This window comes from Alosa sapidissima, chromosome 10, assembly GCF_018492685.1.
Source record: "Alosa sapidissima isolate fAloSap1 chromosome 10, fAloSap1.pri, whole genome shotgun sequence".
In the NCBI taxonomy this organism is placed as follows: domain Eukaryota; kingdom Metazoa; phylum Chordata; class Actinopteri; order Clupeiformes; family Clupeidae; genus Alosa; species Alosa sapidissima.
In genome coordinates, this window is record NC_055966.1 from 34,331,111 (window position 1) to 34,358,796 (window position 27,686).

The 27,686-nt window shown below is 42.0% G+C and overlaps 2 protein-coding genes across 6 annotated transcripts in view; both read left to right on the top strand.

Annotated features, from left to right (window-relative positions):
* Positions 1–8,101, top strand: part of itga8 (integrin, alpha 8) — an 82,240-nt gene extending 74,139 nt beyond the window's left edge. The window contains 3 exon segments of the mRNA XM_042105881.1: positions 1,445–1,546; positions 4,501–4,623; positions 6,175–8,101. Of these exon segments, the coding sequence (XP_041961815.1) occupies positions 1,445–1,546; positions 4,501–4,623; positions 6,175–6,264 (315 nt within the window). The 3' untranslated portion in view covers positions 6,265–8,101.
* A 2,473-nt stretch (positions 8,102–10,574) lies between these two features.
* LOC121720513 (nuclear factor 7, brain-like) lies at positions 10,575–27,396 on the top strand. Of its 5 annotated transcripts, XM_042106716.1 has the most exons (8): positions 10,575–10,893; positions 11,136–11,335; positions 23,415–23,643; positions 23,785–23,880; positions 24,391–24,621; positions 25,069–25,091; positions 25,344–25,459; positions 26,065–27,396. In XM_042106716.1, the coding sequence occupies exons 1-8, from the start codon at positions 10,810–10,812 to the stop codon at positions 26,562–26,564; spliced, it is 1,479 nt and encodes a 492-aa protein (XP_041962650.1). In that variant the 5' UTR covers positions 10,575–10,809; the 3' UTR covers positions 26,565–27,396. The 5 variants fall into 5 exon arrangements, with proteins under 5 accessions (XP_041962650.1, XP_041962654.1, XP_041962653.1 ...); XM_042106720.1 differs by lacking the exon at positions 11,136–11,335 and having other exon boundaries at positions 23,337–23,643; XM_042106719.1 differs by lacking the exons at positions 10,575–10,893; positions 11,136–11,335 and adding an exon at positions 22,854–22,912 and having other exon boundaries at positions 23,225–23,643.
* Positions 27,397–27,686: the final 290 nt, after the last annotated feature.

A 27,686-nucleotide genomic window follows, 5' to 3' on the forward strand; every position in this document is an offset into this window, starting at 1 on the left:
TGCGTTAGTGTTAGGTTAGTGTTGTGTTTGTGGTGTGTTGGTGTTGTGTTTGTGTTGTATTGGTGTTATGTTAGTAGTGTGTTGGTGTTAGTGTTACGTTCAGAGAGTACTCTGTGTTCAGAGTGTTTTCCTGTTTGTGTGTGCCCTGTGTTAGTGTAATAGGTGATTAACGCTGCTGTCGGGTGTGTGTTGTGTGCGTGTAGTAGATGATTAACGCTGCTGTCATGTGTGTGTGTGTGTGTGTGTAGTAGTAGTGGATTAATGCTGCTGTCATGTGTGTGTGTGTGTGTGTGTGTAGTAGTGGATTAATGTTGCTGTCATGTGTGTGTGTGTGTGTGTCTAGTAGATGATTAACGCTGCGGTCATGTGTGTGTGTGTGTGTTGTGTGTGTGTAATAGGTGATTAACGCTGCTGTCGTGTGTGTGTTGTGTGCGTGTAGTAGATGATTAACGCTGCTGTCATGTGTGTGTGTGTGTGTGTGTGTAGTAGTGGATTAATGCTGCTGTCATGTGTGTGTGTTGTGTGTGTGTATGTAGTAGGTGATTAACGCTGCTGTCATGTGTGTGTGTTGTGTGTGTGTGTGAAGTAGATGATTAACGCTGCTGTCATGTGTGTGTGTTGTGTCTGTGTGTAGTAGTGAATTAACGCTGCTGTCATGTGTGTGTGTTGTGTGTGTAGTAATGGATTAACGCTGCTGTCATGTGCGTGTGTTGTGTGTGTGTAGTAGTGGATTAACGCTGCGGTCATGTGCGTGTGTTGTGTGTGTGTGTGTGTATGTGTGTGTGTAGCAGGTGATTAACGCTGCTGTCATGTGTGTGTGTGTGTGTCTAGTAGATGATTAACGCTGCGGTCATGTGTGTGTGTGTGTTGTGTGTGTGTAGTAGGTGCTTAACGCTGCTGTCGTGTGTGTGTGTGTGTTGTGTGTGTGTACTAGGTGATTAACGCTGCTGTCATGTGTGTGTGTGTGTGTAGCAGGTGATTAACGCTGCTGTCATGTGTGTGTGTGTGTGTGTGTAGTAGGTGATTAACGCTGCTGTCATGTGTGTGTGTGTGTGTGTGTGTGTGTGTGTGTAGCAGGTGATTAACGCTGCTGTCGTGTGTGTGTGTGTTGTGTGTGTGTAGTAGTGGATTAACGCTGCTGTCATGTGTGTGTTGTGTTAGTGTAGCAGGTGATTAACGCTGCTGTCATGTGTGTGTTGTGTGTGTGTAGTAGGTGATTAACGCTGCTATCATGTGTGTGTGTGTAGTAGGTGATTAACGCTGCTGTCTTGTGTGTGTGTGTTGTGTGTGCGTGTGCCCTGTGTTAGTGTAGTAGTGGATTAACGCTGCTGTCATGTGTGTGTGTGTGTGTGTGTTGTGTGTGCGTGTGCCCTGTGTTAGTGTAGTAGTGGATTAACGCTGCTGTCATGTGTGTGTGTGTGTGTGTGTGTGTGTGTGTGTGCAGAGGCAGAACATCCCCTACGTGCTCAACTCCAGTGTGTCCCTACGTGCTCTCAGCATGCCCTACAGAGTGCAGCCACACACACTGCCCCAGCACAGCAAGTCGGTGAGTTTACTCGTGTGTGTGTGTGTGTGTGTGTGTGTGTGTGTGTGTGTGTGTGTGTGTGTTTGCATGCCTGTGTGCGTTCGTCTGTTCATCTGTGTTTTTTGCGTATGTCTGTATGTGTATTAGTGTGTGAGTGTGGTTGTGTGTGTGTGTGTGTGTGTATGTGCCTGTGCGTGTGTGCCTGTGCGTGTGTTGTGTGTTGTGTGTACGCTTGTCACAGACATTTTGAATGAAAGGAAACAATGGCCCAACTTTCTAAGAAAGTTATTCATAAACGTCAAATGCCAGCGCATTTTAATTCACTACAATCATGTAATCTCTAAAAAAAAAGAAAAAGGTTCACCAGAAGGTTGGAGGACATTTTACTGTTACTTCACGAGCCTAAACTGAATTATCGACTTGAATTGCACACCATAAACACCATGATATGTATACTGTGTGCACACACACATACATACACACACACACACACACACCTTGGACCTTGTCTTTGGTTTGTAAAGACAATTCCGCAGGTAAAATTAAGTGCACTAAATTACAGTTAGTGTAAAACTTATTTAGTATATTTCCGTAATGTACCGGTACTCTATTTTTGTACAGTAATTTTAAATTTAGTGTATGTACTAAGTGGTCTTTAGTACCTCCCAAGATATACTAATATCTTCAAGTACATCTTAATGGTGTCCCTAAATAATATTTCTGAAACTGATAGTTCCGGTCCTTGATTGTGATTGGCTGAATCGCGTTCGATGCCGTTGTAAAATGCAGCATAAACATACACCTTGACCACATTTCGTTCTGCTGTATATTACTGTGCTTCCACGGCTTGATAGAAAAGTTGGGAGTAGCTGCGTCTCGACGTTGCTTGGCAACCATTCTGATAGAGGAAATATATTTCTTGGTGGAAGAATGATTATTTATGAATAAGTCGTTGTTGCTGTGCCTTTATTTTATGAAATCTTGTCAGATATTTAGTAACCGTTTTAGAAAAGCAATAAGCCACTCGAGTCGGTAGGTTACACTGATTCTACAACAGCTAAGGGGGGCTTTAGGCACTTTTATTGCGCGTCGTGCCTAACAACGCCCCTTAGCCGTTATAAAATCAGTGTAACCTACAGTCTCTCGGGGCTTATTGCTTAAATCATTAACATACTAAGTGCAATATAAGTACTATGTAACATCACCTTTTTAAATCATTTATCATGCATTGATATATACGATGTGCACTTAAATTAAGAGGCATATGAGTACAAATATGTATACTATGTGTACTTCAGTTACAACAATAAATCATTTAATTCACATTCATTAATCGTTAGATGTTTACATGTTATGCTGCCACTATTTTAGCTTTCCCCTTCATTCATGCTGACATCAGATTAACTGCCATCTGAATGGCAATGCTCCTGCTTGGCAAACTGTCAATGCCTTTGTAGAACCTGTAGAAGGGGAACCATGACTGACTGTCCATGTGAATTCTGCCTTACAAAGCCAAAGAGCAGTATCTGCAAAAATGCCAAACTGAGAAAAACAGCTTTTTGTGTTTTTCTTACACCAAGTATAAGCATCAAATTATATTCAACAACAAGGGGTATCATTTGTTTTTTGACATTTAGGCAAAATTTGGTAGTTTTATGGGCTATACTGCACTTTGCCTTTGCATTACTGCTTATACTTACGTGGCCATAAAATAACATTTTGCAGTAAGTGTAGCAAGTGATCATAATCACTCAGTTTTTATATTAATTGAGGAGGCACTTGAAGTGAAGATATGCTGCTTGATGCCTTAACAATGGCAACTCTATCATTTATAAACATTTATGTAAAAATGGAACAAAATCAATCGGGTATTCTTGTAGACTTTCATGTCAAGCAATATTGCATTGCTGCACACCAAAACCTAACCTTGGACACCTTTGCTCACTGCTGCTTATATTTGTCAAAGTATATGTTAATTACTTTTTGTAAAATCTGACTGACTATTTTGAATGAATATGATACTTTCACTGGCATTTAATATTGTGAGACTGTATCATGATAGACACCCAATGTGTGTGTGAGTGTGAATGGTAGTGTGCCTTTTTAGAAGAAAGTCCAAGGCTTTTTTTAGTCCCAGTCTGTCCCTGTGCACACACACACACACACACACACACACACACACACACTATTAGAATAAGGGCAAGTGAAACAAAGGCAGAATGCAGTAATGACAAGTGAAATCAAGGCAGTAAGGGCAGATACTGCACTCTGCCTTGGTTTCACTCTACTTTTCTATACAAACTGCAAACTAAAAATGTAAATTTAGCTAAGAAATGTATTAGGTAGCCATATGAAATTTTAACAGAATGAAGAGCAGACCATGTACTTCTTATTTGTGCAAAACATTTTTTTTTTTAAAAAGTGCAGATACTGCTCTTAGCCTTTGCAGGGCAGAATTGTCCAGGAAATAGTAGAGGGAACACTGAGGAAAAGGCAGGGCACCTTCCCTCGGATGATGATGAGCTAACTACTCAGATTCACATGGGAAGAGGGCGAAGGGAGGGAAAGGGTTAAACTTTGGGGACTGCAGGGCAGCATAAACACAGTCATGTGTGGAGAGACAGAGAGTGTGTGTGTGAGAGACAGAAAGAGTGTGTGTGTGTGTGTGTGTGTGTGTGTGTGTGTGTGTGTGTGTGATTCCGGCTATTTGGAAGGTGGAAGGAGCTGACTTTCCCTCCTAGCTCCAGACCAATGGCAGTGCACACAGAACTACCCAGAAACCTCACTGATCTGACCTGCACTCGGGGTCAGCTCCACTTCCGGTTGCACCGGTTGTGTGTGTGGGGGGGGGGGGGCGTCTGTGTGTCATTGTCTTTGTAAATGGGGGTCTAGGATTAAGTCTGATTAATGTATACAATACATGCAACCTCTTGAAGTAATTGTGTGTGTGTGTGTGTGTGTGTGTGTGTTTCTAGATCGGGACGTTTGTGGTATGGGCCATTCCTGATGTGTCCTTTGCCATTCCTCTCTGGGTGATTATACTGGCCATACTACTGGGCCTGCTGGTGCTGGCTATGCTCACAGTGGCCATGTGGAAGGTAAGAACACACACACACACACACACACACAGAGAAAGAGAGAGAGGGAGAGAGAAACGAGTTACACACACACACACACACACACAGAGAGAGAGGGGGAGAGAGCTCTGTTATAGATGTACATGCACAGACACACTTACACACTCACACACTCACACACATGCTGCTCTAGTTGTAGCTCTGTTAATTATGTGTTAATAAATTCTTCAAAGACACCGAGCCTGGGGACAAACACATGTCAGGAGTGGCGCTGTGTGTGTGTGTGTGCGTGCGTGTGTGCGCGCGCTGTGTCTGTCTCTGTGCGTACGTGCGTGTGTGTTTGTAATTAAAAGAAAATGTACTCTGTTGTTTTGTAACTACCGTTCTGCATCAGAGCAAAAGCCAAACAAACGGATGGGGGGGTATAACGGAATGATGACAGAGAGAGGGAATACTGAAAGGAAGAGCAGAACCAGGACGGAAAGAGAGAGAGGAATACTGAAAGGAAGAGGAGAACCAGGACGGAAAGAGAGAGAGGAATACTGAAAGGAAGAGCAGAACCAGGACGGAAAGAGAGAGGGAAGAGAGCAGAGAAAAGAAGGAGGGAGGGAGGTAGAGGAAGGGGTGTTGTGCAGAATTAATGAGTCATGTAGATGCTATCAGTCATGCTGTGTGTGTGTGTGTGTGTGTGTGTGTGTGTGTGTGTGTGTGTGTGTGTGTGTGTGTGTGTGTTAATAGCTCATGTAGATGTTATCCATGTTGTGTCTGCAGTTGTGTTCTCAGACTTTTGATTGGGTTTGTGTTCCCGATGGGGGGGCCTCTAATTCAATTGGACAAAAATACCCCCCCTCTCCATACACACATAGGCACACACACACACACACACACACAAGCACACATTTAAGACATACAAAGGGAAAATCAAATCCCCTTTCAACATTCCAAGTGTGTGTGTGTGTGTATGTCTCATGAGTGTTTATGCATCCAATGTGGAGACAAGTGCCAAGGCTTTCATTTTGTATCAGACAATCATGCAGAGGATTGTAAAAATGTACTCCACTCCCAGGCTTGCTCAGGGACTCTCAGGTTTGCTCCTGACTTCATGTGAAAACTATTTTAGTGAGCGCTGGGAGGCATGTTCTTGTCTGCTTTTGTCATTATAGATCTTCTTAGCACGGCCATATTCGGCCTCTGACCCTTGCGTCTGGGCCAGCCTTTGTGCTAAATTGGCAGTCAGCGGTAAACTTCAAATGTGTGGGATGATGTTGAAAGACTTTGTAAATGGTGCCGTTTGCTGGAAGTTCAGCTGTACTGCAAAGCAGGCTTGTGCAAAATTCCAGAATTTAATTAAAACTGGCTCTTAAATTCCAATTAAATTCTTGAATTTCACTTGCATTGAGGTAGCAAACAGGAAGCAGAATTGCAATTTGAATTGTGCACAACCCTGCTGCAAAGAATAGTACCCAATACATGGAGGTGATGATAAGAAAAGGAAAAGATCAGAAATGTGGAGCTAGTTTCTCATCTTTCTCCCTCCTGCCTTCCCCTCTCTCTCTCTGTTCTCTTCTGCAGTGCGGATTCTTTGACCGGGCACGGCCGCCAAAAGACGACGACGTGTCAGACCGGGAACAGCTCACAGGAGACAAGTCCACAGATGCGTGAGAAAAGCTGTCTGAGAATGTGTGTGTGAAAAGGAGGAAGGGAGAGAGAGAGAGAGAGAGAGAGAGAAAGAGAGCACTTGAAAGACTCGAAATAACATCTTCACTCTCCGATGACCTGCCAACAAACCCCCACAACCCCCATCTCTCTTAAAAAACTGCAAATCCCACATTGCACTTGAGCAGCCATCAGATGACCAATCACCTCACTTCTCTCTTGTGCTTGCTGGAGCATCCTGTCCCTCTCTATGCCATTGGGGGCATGAAGATGATGACCAATTAACATCCAACATTGTAGGGAACAGGCTTTTCCACCACTGGACTTTAAGTATCAGGCGTGACTATTGGACTTAAGAAATATGAGGCCACCAGTTTGTATGCAGACGTGAAGGTGCAAGAAATAAGCCTAGTGGACTGTCGTTCCTCTTCAACCGGACCAGTGACCAGTCTTTGCATTTACCCCACATTCATGCTGTCTCTCTTCACTGTGGTCCCAGCTACCTGCTTTCCTGCAGTTACTTGTGACATCGCCCTCTACTGGTCAGAGTCCGAATAGCAGCACTGCAGAGACCAATGAGGAACTGCTGCAGAGCAGCCTTTGTAGCTTATGTCCCTGTGTGAAGCCCTGTGTGACACTAGTGGTGGATGGTCAAGCAGGGCAGATTTCCTCCTTTCTGACAAATTAGTTGCCTTAATGACACAGAATCTGAACTCTGAACTTTACAGGATGACTCTGATGATGAGTGTGTCTAGTATAGTCCTGCACAGTGACTGTTTCACCTGTACCCTGTAATGAATGCCTTTGTGGCCTTGATGGCCACCGTCCACTCCACACTTAAACAGTCATACACAGACACGTGCACACACACACACACGCACACACACACATGCACACACACACACACACACACACACACACACACATACACACACACACACATAGACACACACACACACACACACACACATAGACACACAGATACATTTCAACACACGTGTACGGAACACTCAGGAAGCAAATTGCTTGGTTTTATGTGTCTGTCTGACTTGACGTCAGAATGAATGTGTTGCATGCCTCCCTTTTTAATCCAATCAGAATCATTTAACATCTATTTGCCTTAATAACTCCACATAGGGTTGTGTATTATAACAGACGTGTTTGCAAAATATTCCCTTTTTTCACAGTGAGAAGATTGCTTTTAATATTTAAATGTTGATCATTCATTGGCCATGATCCAGAGGTTGTGTAGGTAAATTAACTATTCCAGCTGTTTGTAGCTGAGCAGAAATGACTATACATTTCAATATATATTATCGATAAGTGCAATATTGTGATAACTTGGATGGATGGATGGATGGATGAAGGGGCCTTTAACACTGGGATATTTTATTTGTGCTTGAAGTGAATAAATAAGAATATAGACTTGTGTGTGCATACGTGTGTGAGTGAGTATGGATGTATGTATGTCTATGAGCATGAGTGTGTGTTGGTTCAATGAGAGTGAGTCTGGCTTGATTCCTGGCTCGTCTTCTGTAGATAGATACTGTTAAAAAGGGAGTGGTCTGTGAAAACACACATGACTGTCTCAAGCTGGACTTCAGAGGGGATATTTATTTCATCTTAAAATGATTAAAAGAAAAACACCCGCTTTGAATTATCTCCCTTCTGTACTTTTGGCCATTTTAAGATTTTAAATCCCAATTCTATTTCTAATTGTCTATTCTCACACACTTTTTGTCTGATATTTTTCCTGTTTATTGTATTGTAACACGTTTCTTTTGAGTTTGCTGGCATTGCTGGACAGAATGTCTATCGAAATAAAGTCATTTGAAATTGCAAACGGTTATTCGGCTGATTATCTGTGAGGGAACTGTCTCTACCTGAAATGTACACACCCACCCAAAGCCTAGACGATATTTGGTCCAGTTCACAGTGTCCAGTTCACATGAAAGGACATGCAAAGGTGCTGTAACGGCTCCTACACACAGTTGCGTTCCGTCAACGCATGCCAGTGGGTGTTCCCTACGGTAGCTATGCAAATGACTTGACCATTTGACCATGGACTATAACCATAATTTGATTGGTTGGTGCCGTCCGTCGATTGGCTTGATTGGCCAGTGCCGTCTGTCGGTGCAGCATGAACTTCTCAATGTGAGAAACGCGACGCAACGGACCCACAATTCAGTTCGGCAACGGATGACGTGAGCCCATGTAAAGTGAATGGGATGCGTCTCCAGCACTGCAACGCACGCAACTGCGTGTAGGAGCGTTAGAGTGTGTGTAGCAGGGGTTCATTTGCAGGGGTGCAGTGCTAAAATAAGAGATGGGTAAACTATGAATTCTGTGATCACAGTAAGGTGGACTGCGCCGGACTATACCCAGGGCTTTATATGCCAGAGCAATGGTCTCAACCAACCAGGGGGAGTCTCTTGCCCTGACCCCATAGCAAATGAACAAACAGCTGTTCTGTATTGTGCAGGGTGCATGTTTGTTTAGTGTAGGCATGCGGTGCTCTCACTGGGCCGAGTTGGTGTAACCACATCTATGCCTGCTGAACGTCAGGGCGAAAGGCGGGCAGCTCAATGACTACTCTTAAGGACTGAGCTTAGCACTTTGGGTTGGTAGAAAGAGTTTGGATGCAAGACGACCTTTGAATCGCCCACAGTTAAGTGCATAAAGTATGAGCAGTGTTCTCTGTTGGGCTGTCAGGTCACTCACAAGTTTAACCAATGCCAGAGCAAGCAACAGTGCAGCATTCCAAACCAGCATTCTTGCAGTGATAAGTGGATGTCACCCCAACCACTAGGTGGCTGTAGTGTTTACCTGATCAATAAGTATGCCAGTACTTATTCCGTGAATCCATGAATTAGTGAAACACACAGTGAGGTGAAGCACACACTAATCCCGACGCAGTGAGCTGCCTGCTAAAGCGGCGCTCGGGGAGGAATGAGGGGTTAGGTGCCTTGCTCAAGGGCACTTCAGCTGGTTTGGGTTCGAACCGGCAACCCTCCGATTACAAGTCCGAAGCGCTAACTAGTAGCCCCAATGAGTCCGGTAAGAGTGCTACTAAATGTGTGTGCTGACAACAATAGATTTAAGCTTAGTCTCATGAGTAACATTACCAATATCATCTGGGGGTGTGATGGGCACACTAGTGAGAGCTGGACACTGTGGTCGAAGGCCGAAGACGCCGCAGGAAGCGGGACGTGAATGGCAGGCGGAGTGTGCTGCTGCACATGACGCATCAGCGGCTCACCGTCCACTCCCCACTCCACTCCACCACTCACTTGCCGATGGCGGAGGCTGCCGTGCATGGAGCCAACCTGCACGTAGGGAGCATTTGGGATTAAGTGTCTTGCTCAAGGACTCCTCTACCCCCTGAGCCACTGCTGCCCATTTCAAAGACAAGAGAGAGCGTGTAGAGTGCACTCAAACTGAATAGTGTCATGAGCCGTCATGGGACAGATACAGGTGACTCACAGTGGACAGCTAGATAGCACTAGACAGCTCACTCATTGTGCCGGGTGAGCTGCAGACAGGTGGTGTCCACAAAGGTGCCACATGAATGTGGAGCCATGTACAGTATGAGGGTTTCCAACTTCCTCCCCCTGTGAGGGGAGACTGCCATCTCTCCTTCATGCCTCGCGGTCAGATGTGAGGAGCGGCATGACGTCATCGTCACACAGTGCGAGTCAAGTCTTGCTCTAGACTTCATGTGAAAAGTATTTTAAAAGTGAGCGTTGGAAGGCATATTCATGTTTGTTTTTGTCATTATAGACTACATTAAACTACATTAAACACTACCATATTATGTTTAAATGGTCGAATTGTCAGTCTGTTACAAGTTCCAAACACTATCTCTGCTGAAAGACTATCTAAATGGTGCCATCTACTGGAACTTCAACAGTTTTGCATTTGTCAGCAAGTAGCTTGGTAGGTGTAAAAATCCAGGGGGATTCGTATCAGAATCTCAGAAATAATCACGTTATGCAGTCATCTTAGGATGGCTGCAGGCGGCTACATCAAGTCAAATCCCCCTATCTTAACCAAATTGCGTTTTCAGTCGGAAATTGTGCGATCATTGGTCCAAGCTGTCCAGGTGAAAAGTTCCCTCCCATGTCTATCAACTTTCACATGCAATGCAACTTGCCATAGGTAGTTAGCTTCAATTAAAAACCGGATCTCCTTATATGGGCAGAGATGGCCGTTTTGGTTCTTTTTTGTAGGCGAACTTCAGAGGTCTATTAGGAGGGGGGGGGGGGGGTTATGACAGGAGGGACGATGGACAAAAAGACAAATGATCTGCAGCCCATGTGTTGGTCATCATTTCACTTAAAACTGGTGATCTCACTAATTAGGTAGCCTGTCTGAAGAGTTGTGCTAATTAGAATTAGATATGATTAAGTGAATGATTGGAAAAAAATATGTGGTAGGACTTCTGAAGCCGGACTTGTCTGTGTGTCTGTTTTTTATTTAAATTACTGGTATTCACACCCCTAGGGCACTCTTCCTGCAGGAGTAAGGGAAAGCAGTTTAGACCTATCAGAAATGTCTGGAATTGATGGGGGTGAAAGACAACGTGGACAAAGAAGGAAGTTAGCGTTGACTGGTGTCGTAGGCCTATTTAACGAGGTGAGTTTTGCCAAATTGAACGTAGAAGTTATAATTGTTTACACTGAAAGCGTCGAGCAAAGTTATTGTCTCCGTGAGCAGAAAAATGATGTCAATCTTTTTCATGAACAAAGCATAAACCATTTTAAATTAAAATGTATAGGCTTTGTTAGCCTATTTAATGTAGCCTATATTAGATTATTTAGATGTGATTTAGTGAGGTGATGTGTGATAAACAAAGCGTGCACATTTAATGTTTTCAGCCAAGTAAGAGGATGGCATCTTACCCACGCTCATCTAAGAGGTCACTACCTGAATTGGACCTCACTTGTCCAGTTTGCTATGACATTTTCACGGATCCCGTAATTCTTTTGTGCAGTCACAGTATCTGCAGAGACTGTCTGGAGCAGGTCTGGAGCTGGTTTAGCAAGAAAGCTAAACGGTGTCCAGTTTGTAGAAAAAGATCATCAGTGGAGAGTCCAGTACTGAACTTGTCTCTGAGGAACCTGTGTGAGGTTTTCCTGAAGGAGGAGAGTCGGAGTCAGAGGGATGTGGAAATGCTCTGCAGTCTGCACGAGGAGAGACTTAAACTGTTCTGCCAGGAGGATAAACAGCCCGTATATCTTGTGTGTCAGACTTCCAGGAAACACGCAGGCCATGAGTTTCTTCCCATAGATGAAGCTGCACAAGATTATAAGGTGAGTTGCTGTTGTTTAACGGTGATAATTGTAATTAATGCAGTGGGCATAATAAGTGTCTACTGAAAGTAACCAAATAATAATAAAAAAAGATGAATGCAGTTAATCTTAAAGTATGAAATGTTTCTATTCAAGGAACAACTCAAGGCTGTTCTGCTGCCTTTACAAGAGAAGCTGAAAAAATATGAAGAGGTTAAAGACATGTGTTCAAACAGCCAATCATATTAAGGTGAGATTCAGCAGTACAACAACAACAAAAAACAGACCATTTAATCCATGAATGGCACTGGCTTTTGTAAAACATGGTGTAATAATGTGTAGAACTTTGCGTAGAAAACTTTTATTGTTAAAGTACAAAAAAAAACAAAATATTTTTACTATTATTGTCATTAAAGGTGTAGGTAACACTTTTGACCAAACAACTTGCATTACATTTGAACCAAAGACTACTCCCCCCCACTAAACAAACCTGGTATGGGAACTCCACAGTTAGAGATTGTAGTACTCTGCAGAGAGTAGTGCGCTCAGCTGAACATACTATAAGAACTCAACTCCCTGCTCTACAAGATATCTATTCCAGAAGAGTACTCCTAAGAGCCCAAAAGATTCTGAAGGACTCTTCTCATCCTAACAATGGATTATTCCTACCGCTGAAATCAAGACGCCTATGTAGTCACAAAGCCAGAACTGAGAGACTCAGGAGAAGTTTTTATCCCCAGGCCATCCGAACTTTGAATTCACACTATACTGACTTTGCACACATTCACTCCTCGGCTCTCATGACCCCCCCCTACAGACCTTTTATTTATCTGCTTATTTCATCACACGTCAAAACGCGCACACACACACATCTGACTTTCTCCAACTTTTGCACATCTCCATTGAACTTTTATTTATTATTTTTGATTTCTCCTCTATCTATCTACCCATGTCATTGATTGCCTAGCCTTCCTGCCCACACACACACCAAAAACACACACTTACATCACCGTCATCACCTCACATACATACAGCACACTGCTTGCTACAGTAAGCCTCCTCTACATACTTGCTGCACACTGCCCCCCCCCCCCCCCCCCCCCAATACACAGCACATTGTCTTCAGGATCCTCTCCAACACATCCTCTACATACTTGCAGCACACAGCCTCTCCCCTACATACACAGCACATTATTTCATCAGGAAGCTTCTCCAACACGCAACCCCAACATACTTACAGCACACTGCCCTCTCCCCACATACACAGCACACTATCCCATCTCCCTTGTCATCCCCCCCAACACACACACCAAGACCCCTGGCAGTTGGGTTAGCCCCTTGAGCTGTGGATCTGCCCAAGGTTTCTTCCTTAGTAAGGGAGTTTTTCCTTGCCCCTGTTGCTCCTGGGTGCTCCTTGTTGGTGCCCCCCCCCCCCCAATTCCAATCCTCCCCCCACCTTTCTTATGCAGCCCTTGCCACTTAATCTACTAAACCCCTCTTCTACTTAATCTACTAAACCCCTCTTCTACTGCACTTTTTACCCCCCCCCCCCCCCCTTTCACTACATTTCTTGCATCCAGTAACTATATCCATGTGACTGTAAACTTCCTTGTAGTGGGATATTTGCACACACAGCACTATTAAAGCGCATTCGACATCCAAAAATGTTAGTAGAGGCGGAGCTCCACCTGTAAGATATAACAGAATCCTACACGTGAGGACTTCGTTTTTAAGACAATTGATTGGTCAGTGGGCGGTAGACATAACGATTTGAGCTCTAACTTAGCACATAACCTCCTCCCGACCAGGTTTGGTTGACAGCATAAGATACCATGGTGATATAGCGACACTAAAACAGATCCACTTACGTGTCCCAGCATACCCTGGCTTTGAGGGCAACATACCTCGCTAACCCACTAATCGAGATTTGTAGTATACCCCACCAGTGTATGAAAAACAGGGGTTTTTCCAGTGTAGGTTACTGATCATAAAGAGCTGGTGGATTGTATGGAGATGTTCACTGCATGCTACAAAAAAAGTGCTTTATGCTAAAAAATCACATAGCATTGTTTGCCTTACACCTTTAAGAGAATGACTGATTATTTAATTAAATCACAATTCAGTGTCTGCTTGTGCCAACAGCTAGCCTGGGTGTTCCCATGCTGCCTTGCGCACGATTTGGTTCACGCTGCTACGGCAGCCTGGAGACCATGGAGCAGATTTTCACCTGAGATAGGGGACCAATCACAGAACAAGGGGAAAGCAAGACGATGATCAGCTATGCACAGACGCATTTGATAGACATCCGTGGCACCCAATAAACGGATCTGGGCATTTTTTTCAAATACGAGAAAATTAACGTTTGTTTCCCAGACCACGTCTCATTGAGAAGTGGTGGCGCTAGCCAGGCTAGCCAACAGCAATATACATGTACAAACAGAATTGCTGTAAAATTGGACTATATTCATATACAAATTAGAGTTTGGTTTTGATGAACAGTGTATGGTGCTCTTCCTTGTGTGGGTTATTCAAGGCCCAGGCCCAGCAGTCAGAGAAGCAGATCAAGGCGGAGTTTGACAGGCTTCACCAGTTTCTAGAAGATGAAGAAGAAACTAGAATTGGAGCCCTGAAACACGAAGAGGAGCAGAAGAGTCTGGTGATGAAGGAGAAGATCGATGAGATGAGCAAGGCCATATCCATTCTTTCAGACAAAATAACTGCCATTGAGAAGCAGATGGTTGCTGAAGACGGAATCTTCTTGCAGGTATGGACCCATGCAAATAATGCAGGATTTCAGTTGTAAAAATGGACACATGTCTATCTATATGGCATTCAGTAATTAAGGTTGGTGATTAATTCAATAATCTTAAGGTTTTATCAGAGTAGATAAATATCATCATAATGAATGGCTTGTATCGACAGTAAGACTTCAAGACAAACAAAGTATTGGAATTGATTTACCTCAATAGTTCTGAACTGAAACGAGATGACCTTATTCCGGTCGCAAACATGGGGTCGCCATCTTTGAGCAGTATATCCATTGCGATACATTGACAGTTTTATCGAGATGACTCACTCGAGATGTAATTGAACAACAATATCAATTACAATTTGTACTGTTTTTCAGAACTTCAAGGCTACTATAAAAAGGTAAGGCATTTGACTTTCATCCATCCGCCATGGAATCATCGCGTATATATATATATATATGTATAATTTTTTTATTTTTTATTAAATGTATGTATACAATATATTTTCTGGTGTTGTCTTGCTCTGACATTGTAAAGCGACCATGAGTTTGAGAAAGGCGCTATATAAATAAAAGTTGTTGTTCTTAATTACGTTTTTTCTAGTTCTCAGTGCATGCCGCAGAATCCAGAGAGTGTGTCGCTGTTGGGAGCTCTGATTGATGTGCCGAAGCACCTCGGCAACCTGAAGTTCAGAGTCCGAGAGAGCATGGATCAATACAGTAAGTTCCATGCCACACTAACTAAGATATCATATTGTATACTACATAATCAGAGGTGTCAAAGTCCAGCTTCACAAAGCTGACACATAAGGGGGGGGGGGGGGGGGAGTAGTAACGTGCATCATTGCTCTTTGCCAGAGTGTCAGAGACAATTCCATTGTGCTCTCGCATGAACTCTGGATTTTCAGGGTAAAATAAATGGCATGCGGGATTGGTCCTAATAATGTGAAACATGGACAAATGTGGATACGTGAGGAGATACAAACAATGTGTCATACATGTATGGTTGGCTGAGTAAATCAGATTATTTTCTAGCTGCAGTCACGACTCGTTTCCAAACTCCACAATTTGCCAAAAGTCACAAATGCAAACAATGAGCCAAGATCGCTCGCAAAACTTACTCCAGTGTGTACCACCAAATAACTCGAAATAGCCACAAGAAACATCCGAGGGAGCTGTCTGCTCAATTCCCACGCAGTTTGGTCCGCCTAGAAATGATGCATGTGAAACCGAACCGGACCAAAGTTTGTTTGCAACATTGCACCAATTTATTGCCTGCTGCTGACCAAATAACCAAACTATAGGTCTGAAAATGCTCTTACTTTCTGAAGCTGGACTTTCAAACCTTGGTACATAATATGAACAATGAAAAGTCTACAACTAAACCACAGCTGGTAGTCATGTAGTAATATACAGTATGTATGTCCAATCGCTCACCAACCCCTTATCGCTTTGATTTCTCTCTGTTTAGTTCCAGTAATTCTGGACCCAAACACTGCACACTCATCACTCATCATTTCTGAGGATCTGACCAGCTTCAGAAGACGTCATGCTGCACAGGCACTCCCCAATAACCCAGAGCGATGCTGTCTCTGGGAGTGTGTCCTGGGCTCTGAGGGCTACAGCTCTGGGTCTCACTGCTGGGATGTTGAGGTCGTGAATAGCAACAACTGGGATGTGGGCGTCACCACTGAGTCCAACTGGAAGCGTTTCTCATGGGAGGAAGTGTGGTGCGTCGGGTACAGGGAATGTGGGCTCCATTACCCTGGGCCTGTGCATGTAATTGAACAGAAACTCCACACCCTCAGAGTGCACCTGGATTTGGACAGGGGGCAGTTGTCATTCTTTGATGCGCTACAAGATACTCACGTACATACTTTTGAACACACGTTCACTGAAAAGGCTTTTCCCTTCTTTTACCTCCTGGACAACCATACAATACGTATTTTACCACTGAACAACAGTCATTAAACAATGCAATTAGACACTCTGTGCCATAAGACACAGAAAAGATAACAGGATTAAACCGAAGAAAAATCCATTGTGTTGGCTTAGCTATATGGCCTTAGATCTTATTGAGCAATATCGCTACATACACTAAATGCTGCAATTGTACATTTTATATACATGCGCTTCATCTAGTGGTTGTATGTTACATACATTAATAGCACTACATAAACTAAATGCTGCAGTTATACGTTATATACACCAATACGGTGGTTCTCAAACCGTTCCTCTCATTTCCCATTTGGGAGAGGGTTGGAAGTCTTACCTGTTGTCCTTTGCCCCAACAAAATGATGTCAAAACGTTATTTCCGCACTATGCAAAATTTCCTACCAGTTCCTTGGGTCTGATTTTTTTTTTTTCGTTAATATGTAGGACTAATAATTACCTAATTTGTGTGTGATGTTTTGATCTATTGTCATTATTTCTGATAAAATAAGGCATTAATAAAGATAGGTGGTCCAACAGACTCCTATAAAGGAGCTTGTTTAAAGCACGACATATGACCAGAATCTGCTTGGTGTGTGTCAAGTGATAAATGACTGTTGCAGCACAAACAGAATATGCTGTTTGCTGCCGGTGATCATGTCTGCTGTCATATGCCCTGACAGATACAGATCACTCACACCATAACCAGCCATACAGTATATTGTCACTGCTGCTATGGTCATAGTACTGAGTTCTTGTAGTTACTCGTTTTGGACGTTTAGTTTGTAGCTCTCTTGTGTCTTTACTTGCTGTCATTCACTTCCTTTGTAATACCAACAATTCAATTTCATGTTTAAAGCTACATTGTGTTCTTTCTTGAGTTGATTCTTTGCCAGAATAAAGGTTTTCCTTCAAAAACATGTGGCCATTCATGTGTAATTACTTCCGCCAACAAATCATAGTATTCTCGTAAGTGATGCATGTTTCGACCTCTCTCTTTGGAATACATTAGCCAAGGAGGGACACCTGACATTCTAGCTGATGCCTTTACCATCATGATTCAGTCCACCGTGTAAGCACTTTGCAGTGTTCGAACAACAAACTACTAACTTTCATTGTAGTATTACCTAAGATTACTCAGTAAACATCACAAACTGCTGCTGTGCCGTGTTGACGTAGCCTCCTACAATGTATTGGCAGAGACTTTCTAATAAGGTGACACAGCACTCACCAATAAAACACCAATATGGCAGTTGTCTACACATATCCCACCCCTTCCGCAGCAAAACGTTGACATGTGAATACATTGAGCCAATCATGTGGTGTGTTGTGAAGACGTGCCAATCATGTGATCTTGCTGCTGGAGCAAGGTTGATGTTGTGAAGCCTTGCGCGCTCACATTTCTGCCAAAATAGATGCCCGATAAGTGCCCAAAAAGTGTTGCAATATGGCCGCCGAGTGGAGGGACTTGCCTGAAAGGACTTTGGTATTGGTTCTACCTGTGCACTTAGCATGGGTGTTCTCACTAATTAGCTCATCTATCTGGCTGAGAAGTTGGGCCAATAAGAATCAGCTGGTTTAGTGAATGGTTGGAGTAAATACGTGGCAGGATTTTTACTTTCTGAAGCCGGACTTTTACACCATACTTTTCTTGGGAAACTATACAATTCTTTGTGAATGGTTGCTCCTGAAGATCTATTGTTTACCAGGAGGTGGCGACAAAGTCCATTTAATCCATTTTGCAGGACGCATACCTCCAGACACTTTAATGAGTGACCACTCATTCCCTCCAGTTTAGCGGTGAGGAATACGGGAATAAGATGTGTTCAGATGTTTGTTTTGTCACTTTTTTGTTATTTTTTGATATTGCTTTTAATACTTATTCATTTTATATATGTGTATTGGTCATCAGTTCCAAATAGAAATCACATCTGGTCAACTCCTGTTGTTTTTAAATGTGCTATATAAATACAAGTCACTTGACTATTAAAAGGCTTGGATAGCTATTTAATAGAGCTCTGCCCTTTGATATCAGACCAAACCAAAGCAAAAGTGTTACGGGCAAGAGATTGTGGACATTCTGTAGGCATTAGTCATGAAGGAATTTACCCATGTGAAGCCCCTCCCCCTGTAGTCTGAGCGAATTAGGGTTGAAGGGGGAAGTAAATACAGCAAAAGGATATTTGGTATCAATCGAACCGTAATTTCATGTAGATTAAGAATTTCAGGTGCCTACAGCGCAGATTTGTACCAGAAAAAAGATATACAGCTTTGAATGGACCATGGTATAATGATTATTTGGCCAAAATAGTATATTATCACATATAGATATTAGCTGATATCTCCCATACTGGTAAAAGGATCTTTACCAAACTTGATGTACTTACTCACCATAAATTCTTGATGAAATTAGTAGGTGTTTAATGTCTTGGGGTCAAAGGTCAAGGTCACACTTGACAAGCAATGTTTGTGTTATACCTCTCAAGCAGATTGAAGGATCCTCATTAAACCCAACACAGTTAATTAAGCCTAAATTAACTGATAAGGCATTAAAGATCATGGGATCACAGTAGAGGTTAAAGGTCATGAGGCTATAGGTGGCTGAGGCATAGAATCGGCTATCTGAATTGACATTAGATTAAGATTAAGATTAGGACATTTATTAAAGCAAAACTAACTTTATTTTCTGTATAAAAACAGTTGTTTCAAAATCCACATCTTATTTTAGTATTGTAGTAGTAGCCTCTCTGAAACCAGGGGAAATCAAAATAATTTGCTGTTTTAAAAATGCAAACATCTGTGTGAATACCTGTTTTAAAATAACTGTTTCAGTTCATAAATGATATTGGAGTAAAAAACAAAGTACTATTACATAACATTCAGTACATCAATAACAACATTGTAGTTCATTTAGACAAGCTGAATAGCAGAAGTTTTAGATTAAATCCAAACCATTTCTGTCAAACATCTGATAAACATTGTCATCTTGAGCGATTTCCTTCAACTTAAATTATAATGCCAGACAAGCAATGTAAATGTCTATGTTGATAGAATAGTGTTAGAAATAAGAACTACCCTTGCATTGCATTGCAATAGTTATACTTTGTTCCCTGAAGTTGGTAGTAGGCATATAAGCAACGGCAGCAGTGGACTGATATTACCTAGGATTCTACTAGGTATTATGGTGGGTTTTCAGGATGTGAAGGGATGTAATCATGGGTTTCATAAAGGTTTATACTATTGCATGGGTTTTCATGTTTAGAAGAATGTAGTCATTAGTGTCATAAGTCTTAATGCCACTGCATTTGCCGTGAGCAGTGTGAGGTCACTGTATCTTGTGTAGGTCAGACCAACTGTCAGAAGAGTGGGGTGAGTGGAAAAGTACTGGGGGTACCAGGATGAGAGGATCTCCTCCTTATATGGTTAAGGGAGAGGAGGTGTTATCAAGCTGGTGAGGACTGGACAGGACAGGGATGAGGAGGCCACTGTGCCTTATGAGTTAGGGCCTGTCCAGCTAGGAAGAGAATAAGATAAGAAGGCCTTATTTCACCAAACTGGAAGGAACCAGAAAAACTTAGGGTTACACTATTTTACATATGTTACCTATGCATTACATAGGTTTGCATATAGTTTTATGCATGATGGGAAGATGGTTTCCACCAATGTAAGCGACCCTGCTTGGCACTGATTGCTGAAGGGTGTTGATGGAGATGGCGTGAGAGGGTGGCACTTCTCAAGGGCTGAGGAGTATAAAATATAGTGTACAGTATAGCCATCCGTAGGGGAGATCTTGTCGGGGGCCCCAGCTGATGACATCTCCTCCCTATTGCTTTGATGGTTGGTCTGGACTTTGGTTGGGCTGTACTATCATTGCAATACGGTGAATAAAGATCAACAGTCTTCAGAAAGTCTTCTATCTACATTGTCTCCTTCGGACGCCTTGTTCCAGAGTGCTAAATTACTAAATAGTCAAGTGGTAATTGTTAATTGGACAATTGGATTTGGAAGTGGACATTTTCTAGCCTGGAAAATCCAGACCCTGGTAATCTAGATAGATTAAGGGTCTGGCCACGAACAATGTAATGGCCCAACTCGAGGGGCGGCACCAAGCATGCATTTGAAAATCTCACTGCATGCAATTGGATAACACTAGACCGATGTTTACTCTGAATGATTCCGGACTTCGACACAATTGGATAACACTATGACGAATGTTTACTGACCTCCGTTGCAGCGCTGTCGTCTCTGGGCGCCTCTGGCCCGCATATATCAGATACGCCGATTTGATTGGTTCCCCGGGATGCAAGGGGTAAAAGTAACCTGCATCATTGCTCATTCCATTGTGCTCTCGCGAGAACTCTGGATTTCCAGGGTAGACATTTTCCACGACAGTATCCTGATTGGAGTGCGCTTCTCTGTTTACTTTTCGACGCAGTACTACTAATCACTGCTAAGAAACTAGTCCCTCAAAATGTTATGCAATCATTGAAATGCATGGATAGAATAATGTTAGAAATATAAAACTATCAACACACAGACATTTACATCGACAGTCGGCCGATGTAAATGTCTGTGTGTAATAAAAAAAATTATTTGTCTGCCGTTATAATGTATTTGCCTGGGTGTACTGTGGAGTGGGTAAGACTGTTTTTAGTGGCAGGCTAACATACTGATTACTTGCGCTAGCTTAGCACCTGCAAACTCTGCAACTAGAAGGACTGGATGAAACGTGTTGAAAACGGTCTCCACTGATAAATATCACACATGCTAACTTGGAAATGAGGTCCTTTGTCCAATATCCTGAACCACCCTTTAAAAATGTGTTGTTGCCTATAGCAATGCTAGAGTAAATCAGCTTTTGCAAGCCAGTGCTACAAGATGACGGATATCTACCGTCAAAATCTTCCAAAATATTTAGATATTATTTTTTGCCCACCCGTAACTTCAACTGAACAGATAACAATGGACATGCCACATTACTAACATCAAAACCTTTAGGACAATGCTAGTCTTCAGGGTTACAGAAATTGCCAGGAGAAAGTGGACAATACCTTGTCCATGAAGGGAAATATAGCAAGGGCCACAGTTAACAGTCATACTAACTTATGGAAAGTCACCACAGCACAGAAAGCTATAATTTACAGCTTGAAGTAGCACTGCTTGTACTGTGGAAAGGACTGCATGGGCAATATTGAAAGAGATATTGATCAGGTCATGACTATGCTAGTGGAAGTATTTCACTGCTATGTAACTGCTAAGCACATTTGCCTACAGTAATTGCAATCAGAATCTTGATTCTTATATATAAAGGAGGGGTATTGAACTCATTGTGCTGTAGATAGGTACTCCCCATGTCAATATGCTAAATTATGTAAAAATGCTATAGTTACAGTAATTGAATTAAACATGGCATGTTGATTAGCATGTCTCCACCGTCAATAACCTTGTATATCAGGGGATGAAACTGACCTTAACCTTTGACCCCATGGCCCTGAGTCCCTAAGTTCATCTAACTTGTATAGACAATAAATGTACTAGAGTTAATGAAGATCCATCAGTCTGCTTTGGAGATATGAACCAAATACTGCATGCGAGTTATTTGTGTGACCCCTTGTAACCTTGACCTTTGACCTCAAGACCTAAATTGTCTTGCCAGCTCTTTGACAACTTATAGTGGGTAAGTAGACCAAGTTTGATGAATATCTTTCAATTGGCTTAAGAGATATCAGCTAATATCAAGATGTACTAACATACGTTTTTGGCCCAAAACTCATTGTGCCATGCTCCATTCAAAGCCCTATATATTTTTTTCAGTACAAATCTGCACTGTAGGCACCACAAATTCTTAATCTACAGAAAATTACGATTAAAATGATACCAAATATGCTTTTGCTGTATTTACTTCCACCTTTGACCCTTTTCTAGGCTAATTCGCTCAGACTACTGGTCCTCTGAGAGGAGGAACACACTTACGTTTGTGTCGTATTTTCCTCCTGGTCTTTGTTCAAAACAACATCTTTCTCTCAGGCTGGAGACGCAGAGAAGCATTTTAAGAGACAAAACTCAAGAGTACCCTCAGGATCTACTCTTAAGAAAGGGAAAGACAATTCTCAGTGTCCTCAGAGAAAGAGAAAGTAAATGTTTAAAGTCTACAGAGGAGCCCTTTAAACCAGGGGGGAAAGTGAAAGAGATAGAAAGTTAGATATGGCATACAAGCGTTCTTTATCTGAGGAGGACCTCACCTGTCGTCTGCTGCGACATCTTTGTGGACCCTGTGATCCTGTCCTGCAGCCACACCATCTGCAAAGCCTGCATTGACACCTTCTGGACCATCAAGCCGTCCAAACAGTGTCCCACGCATTTCGGCTGTCACTGAAGACTGCTGATTTCACTAGGTAATCTGAAGAGTTGTGCTAATTAGAATTAGAATACTATGATTAAGTGAATGATTGGGAAAAAATGTGGTAGGACTTCTGAAGCCGGACTTTACCGTCTCTGTTTTTTATAGCCTATATATTTTAAATTATTGGTATTCACACCCTAGGGCACTCTTCCTGCATGAGTAAGGGAGTGACTTAAAAGCAGTTTAGACCAATCAAGTGTCTGGAGTTGATGGGGTGAAAGACAACGTGGACAAAGAAGGAAGTAGCGTTGACTGTAAAATATGTTTGTTTACTTCAGGTATTCTGCCATTTTTAATTTTGTCTGCAAATCTGGAGATCTATTTTCATTCGTTGGAAAAACATAGGCTACCATAGACTATTGGGCGTGATTTACTGAGGCGAGTTTTGTTAAACGGAACTTAAAAGTTACAATTGTTTACACTGAAAGCGTCGAGCAAAGTTATTGTCTCCGTAAGGAGAAGAATGATGCGGAAGTCAATCTTTTTAATGAACAAAGCATAAGCCATTTTAAGTCAAATGTATAGGCTTTGCTAATGTAGCCTAGATGATTAGATGTGATTTAGTGAGCGTGTACACTTAATGTTTTCAGATAAGAGGATGGCATCTTACCCACGCTCATCTAAGAGGTCTCTACCTGAGGAGGACCTCACTTGTCCAATTTGCTATGACATTTTCAAGGATCCCGTAATTCTTTTGTGCAGTCACAGTATCTGCAAAGACTGTCTGGAGCAGTTCTGGAGACGCAAGAAAGCTAAACAGTGTCCAGTTTGTAGAAAAAGATCATCAGTGGAGAGTCCAGTACTGAACTTGTCTCTGAGGAACCTGTGTGAGGTTTTCCTGAAGGAGAAGAATCAGAGGGATGCGGGAATGCTCTGCAGTCTGCACGAGGAGAGACTTAAACTGTTCTGCCAGGAGGATAAACAGCCCGTATGTCTTGTGTGTCAGACTTCCAGGAAACACGCAGGCCATGAGTTTCTTCCCATAGATGAAGCTGCACAAGATTATAAGGTGAGTTGCTGTTGTTTAATGGTGAGAATTGTGATTAATGCAATGGGAATAATTAAGTGTCTACCGAACAAGTAACCAAATAGTAATTTAAAAAAGATAAACATGCAGTTAATCTTGAAGTATGAAATGTTTCAATTCAAGGAACAACTCAAGGCTGTTCTGCTGCCCTTACAAGAGAAGCTGAAAAAATATGAAGAGGTTAAAAAGACATGTGATCAAACAGCCAATCATATTAAGGTGAGGTTCACACAACAACTAAAAAAACCATTTAATCCATGACTGTCACTGCGTTTGTAAAATAAATAACATTTATTGTGCACCTGTTAAATTACAACTGAAAATGCAATTAGATGTTACATCAAGTATTTCACCTGGGCAAAAAAAGTACAATATTTGTACTATTATCATCATTAAAGGTGTAGGTAACACTTTTACCTACATTACATTTGAACCAAAGACCACCCCCCCATCCAAAAACAACAACAAAAAAAGCAGTGTTTTGTTATGTGGGAACAGGCTGCCCCCACTATGTTTCCAGTTCACAGAGCCAGGACTGTGTATGAAAAACAGTTTTTCAGACCTTGGATATATTGTCTGTCTGTGCCAACAGCAAGTCACATTTACAAACAGAATTGCTGTAAAATTAGACTGTATTCATATACAAATTAGAGTTTGGTTTTGATGAACATTGTATCGTGCTGAATCGTATCGTGATGAACATTGTCTTCTTGGTGTGGGTTATTCAAGGCCCAGGCCCAGCAGTCAGAGAAGCAGATCAAGGCGGAGTTTGAGGGGCTTCACCAGTTTCTAAAAGATCAAGAAGAAACCAGAATAAGAACCCTGAAACATGAAGAGGAGCAGAAGAGTCTGGTGATGAAGGAGAAGATCGATGAGATGAGCAAGGCCATATCCATTCTTTCAGACAAAATAACTGCCATTGAGAAGCAGATGGTTGCTGAAGACGGAATCTTCTTGCAGGTATGGACCCATGCAAATAATGCAGGATTTCAGTTGTAAAAATGGACACATGTCTATCTATATGGCATTCAGTAATTAAGGTTAGTGATTAATTCAATAATCTTTTAAGGTTTTATCAGAGTAGATAATTACCATCATGGTGAATGGCTTGTATCGGCAGTAAGACTTCAAGACAGACACAGTATTGAAATTGAATTACCTCAATAGTTCTGAACTGAAATGAGATACATAGTTATGGTATTTGGCAGACACGTTTATCCAAAGCGACTGACGGTATTCACCATATTCCCCTCGCAAACATGGGGGGTGCCATCTTCGACTGCTTTGTGCTTGAACTTCCCATTGAGCAGTATATCCATTGCGATACATTGACATAGTTTTATCGAGATGACTCACTCGAGATGATATTGAACAACAATATCAATTACAATTTATGCTGTTTTTCAGAACTTCAAGGCTACTATAAAAAGGTAAGGCATTTCACTTTTATCCATTTTAACTCACACTAAAACAAGTCCTACAATTACTTCTCATATTCCGCCCTTGCATGGACTCATCGCATATATTTAAATATATTTTATATATAATTTATGTATTTTGTATTAAATTTATGTATAAAATATATTTTCTTGTGTTGTCTTGGTCTGACATTGTAAAGCGACCATGAGAAGAAAGGCGCTATATAAATAAAAGTTATTATTCTTAATTCCGTTTTTTTCTAGTTCTCAGTGCATGCTGCAGAATTCAGAGAGCGTGTCGCTGTCGGGAGCTCTGATTGATGTGCCGAAGCACCTCGGCAACCTGAAGTTCAGAGTCCGAGAGAGCATGGATCAATACAGTAAGTTCCATGCCACACTAACACATTCATGTAGATATCATATTGTATACTACATAATCAGAGGTGTCAAAGTCCAGCTTCACAAAGCTGACACATAAGCTTATTTGCTCCAACCATTCACTAAATCAGCTGAATCCTAATTAGTACATCTCTTCAGCCAAAGAGATCAGTTAATTAGTGAGATCACGTGTGTTAAGTGCACAGGCAGAACCAATATATGGTAGGACTTCTAGGGCCTTTTCACACGACAACCTTTAGTTCGTTTTAATCAAACTCCAGTGTGTTTGAGCCCTTGTTTCAGTATGTTTGTGTTGGTCGGAATGCAACAATCACGCTCAGGTGTGCACCAAATTGATCAGTCCGAGACCTCCAAAAAGAGGTGGTCTCGGTCCGCACCATCTAACGAACTCCGGTGCGGTCCTGCTGGTGAGAAAGCCAACCTGAATCAAACAGGTCCAGCGGTCTAGTAGTGAATTATGAGAGTTAAGATCACTGGATTGTTGGTAAAATTAGGTACATTTCATTTCCTATTCACTTCCTATTAGTAATATACGTATGTCCAATCGCTCACCAACCCCTTATCGCTTTGATTTCTCTCTGTTTAGTTCCAGTAATTCTGGACCCAAACACTGCACACTCATCACTCATCATTTCTGAGGATCTGACCAGCTTCAGAAGAAGTCATGATGCACAGGCACTCCCCAATAATCCAGAACGCTGCTGTCTCTGGGAATGTGTCCTGGGCTCTGAGGGCTACAGCTCTGGGTCTCACAGCTGGGATGTTGAGGTGGTGGATAGCAGAGACTGGGATGTTGGCGTCACCACTGAGTCCAACTGGAAGCGCTTCTCATGGAAGGAAGTGTGGCGCGTCGGGTACAGGGAATGTGGGCTCCATTACCCCGGGCCTGTGCATGTAATTGAACAGAAACTCCACACCCTCAGAGTGCACCTGGATTTGGACAGGGGGCAGTTGTCATTCTTTGATGCTCTACAAGATACTCACTTGCATACTTTTGAACACACATTCACTGAAAAGGCTTTTCCCTTCTTTTACCTCCTGGACAACCATACAATACGTATTTTACCACTGAACAACAGTTATTAAACAATGCAATTAGAAACTGTGCCATAAGACACAGAAAACATAACAGGATTAAACAGAAGAAAAATCAATTGTGTTAGCTTAGCTATATGGCCATAGATCTTATTGAGCAATATCGCTACATGCACTAAATGCTGCAATTGTACATTTGATATAGTATACATGCGCTTCATCTACGTGGTTGTACATTACATACATTAATAGCACAACATAAACAAAATGCTGCAGTTGTACGTTATATACACCAATACGGTGGTTTCTCAAACCTTTTCTCTCATTTCCCATTTGGGAGAGGGTTGGATTTTCAAGCCTTACCTGTTGTCCTTTGCCCCAACAACAATGATAATGTTAAAACGTTATTTTCGCACTATGCAAAATTTCCTACTAGTTCCTTGGGTCTGATTTGTTTTTGTTAATATGTAGGCCTAATAATGACTTCATTTGTGTGTGATTGCTTTATTTTGATGTATGGTCATTATTTCCGATAAAGTAAGGCATTAATAAAGATAGGTGGTCCAACAGACTCCAAACAAGCTCCTATAAAGGAGCTTGTTTAAAGCACGACATATGACCAGAATCCGCTTGGTGTGTGTCAAGTGATAAATGACTGTTGCAGCACGGTATACAGTATATTGTCACTACTGCTATAGTCATAGTCCTGAGTTCTTGTATTTAGTTACTAGTTTTGGACTTTTAGTTTGTAGCTCTCTTGTGTCTTTACTTGCTGTTATTCACTTCCTTTGTTATACCAACAATTCAATTTCATGTTTAAAGCTACATTGTGTTATTTCTTGAGTTGATTCTTTGCCAGAATAAATGTTTTCCTTCAAAAACATGTGGTCATTCATGTGTAATTACTTCCGCCAACAAATCATAGTTCTCATAAGTGATGCATGTTTTGGCCTCTATCTTTAGATATATACGTTAGCCAAGGAGGGACATACCTGACATTCTAGCTGATGCCTTTACCATCATGATTCAGTCCACCATGTAAGCACTTTGCAGTGTTCGAACAACAAACTACAAAGGTTGTGTGATTTCTGCCATTCAGAGGTGTCACAAAGTAAAAGTCCTATCATGGCCACCGTCACCAGTATTGCCACGGCAATACTAACTCTCATTGTA

What these genes read in the sequence shown, in the direction of transcription:
- LOC121720513 (XM_042106716.1), top strand. Translation starts at nt 10,810, where the DNA reads ATGTCTGGAATTGATGGGGGTGAAAGACAACGTGGACAAAGAAGGAAG. An exon ending in AAACAGCCAATCATATTAAG is followed by an intron (nt 23,881 to 24,390) that starts GTGAGGTTCACA and finishes GGGTTATTCAAG; the next exon opens with GCCCAGGCCCAGCAGTCAGA. An exon ending in TTCAAGGCTACTATAAAAAG is followed by an intron (nt 25,092 to 25,343) that starts GTAAGGCATTTC and finishes GTTTTTTTCTAG; the next exon opens with TTCTCAGTGCATGCTGCAGA.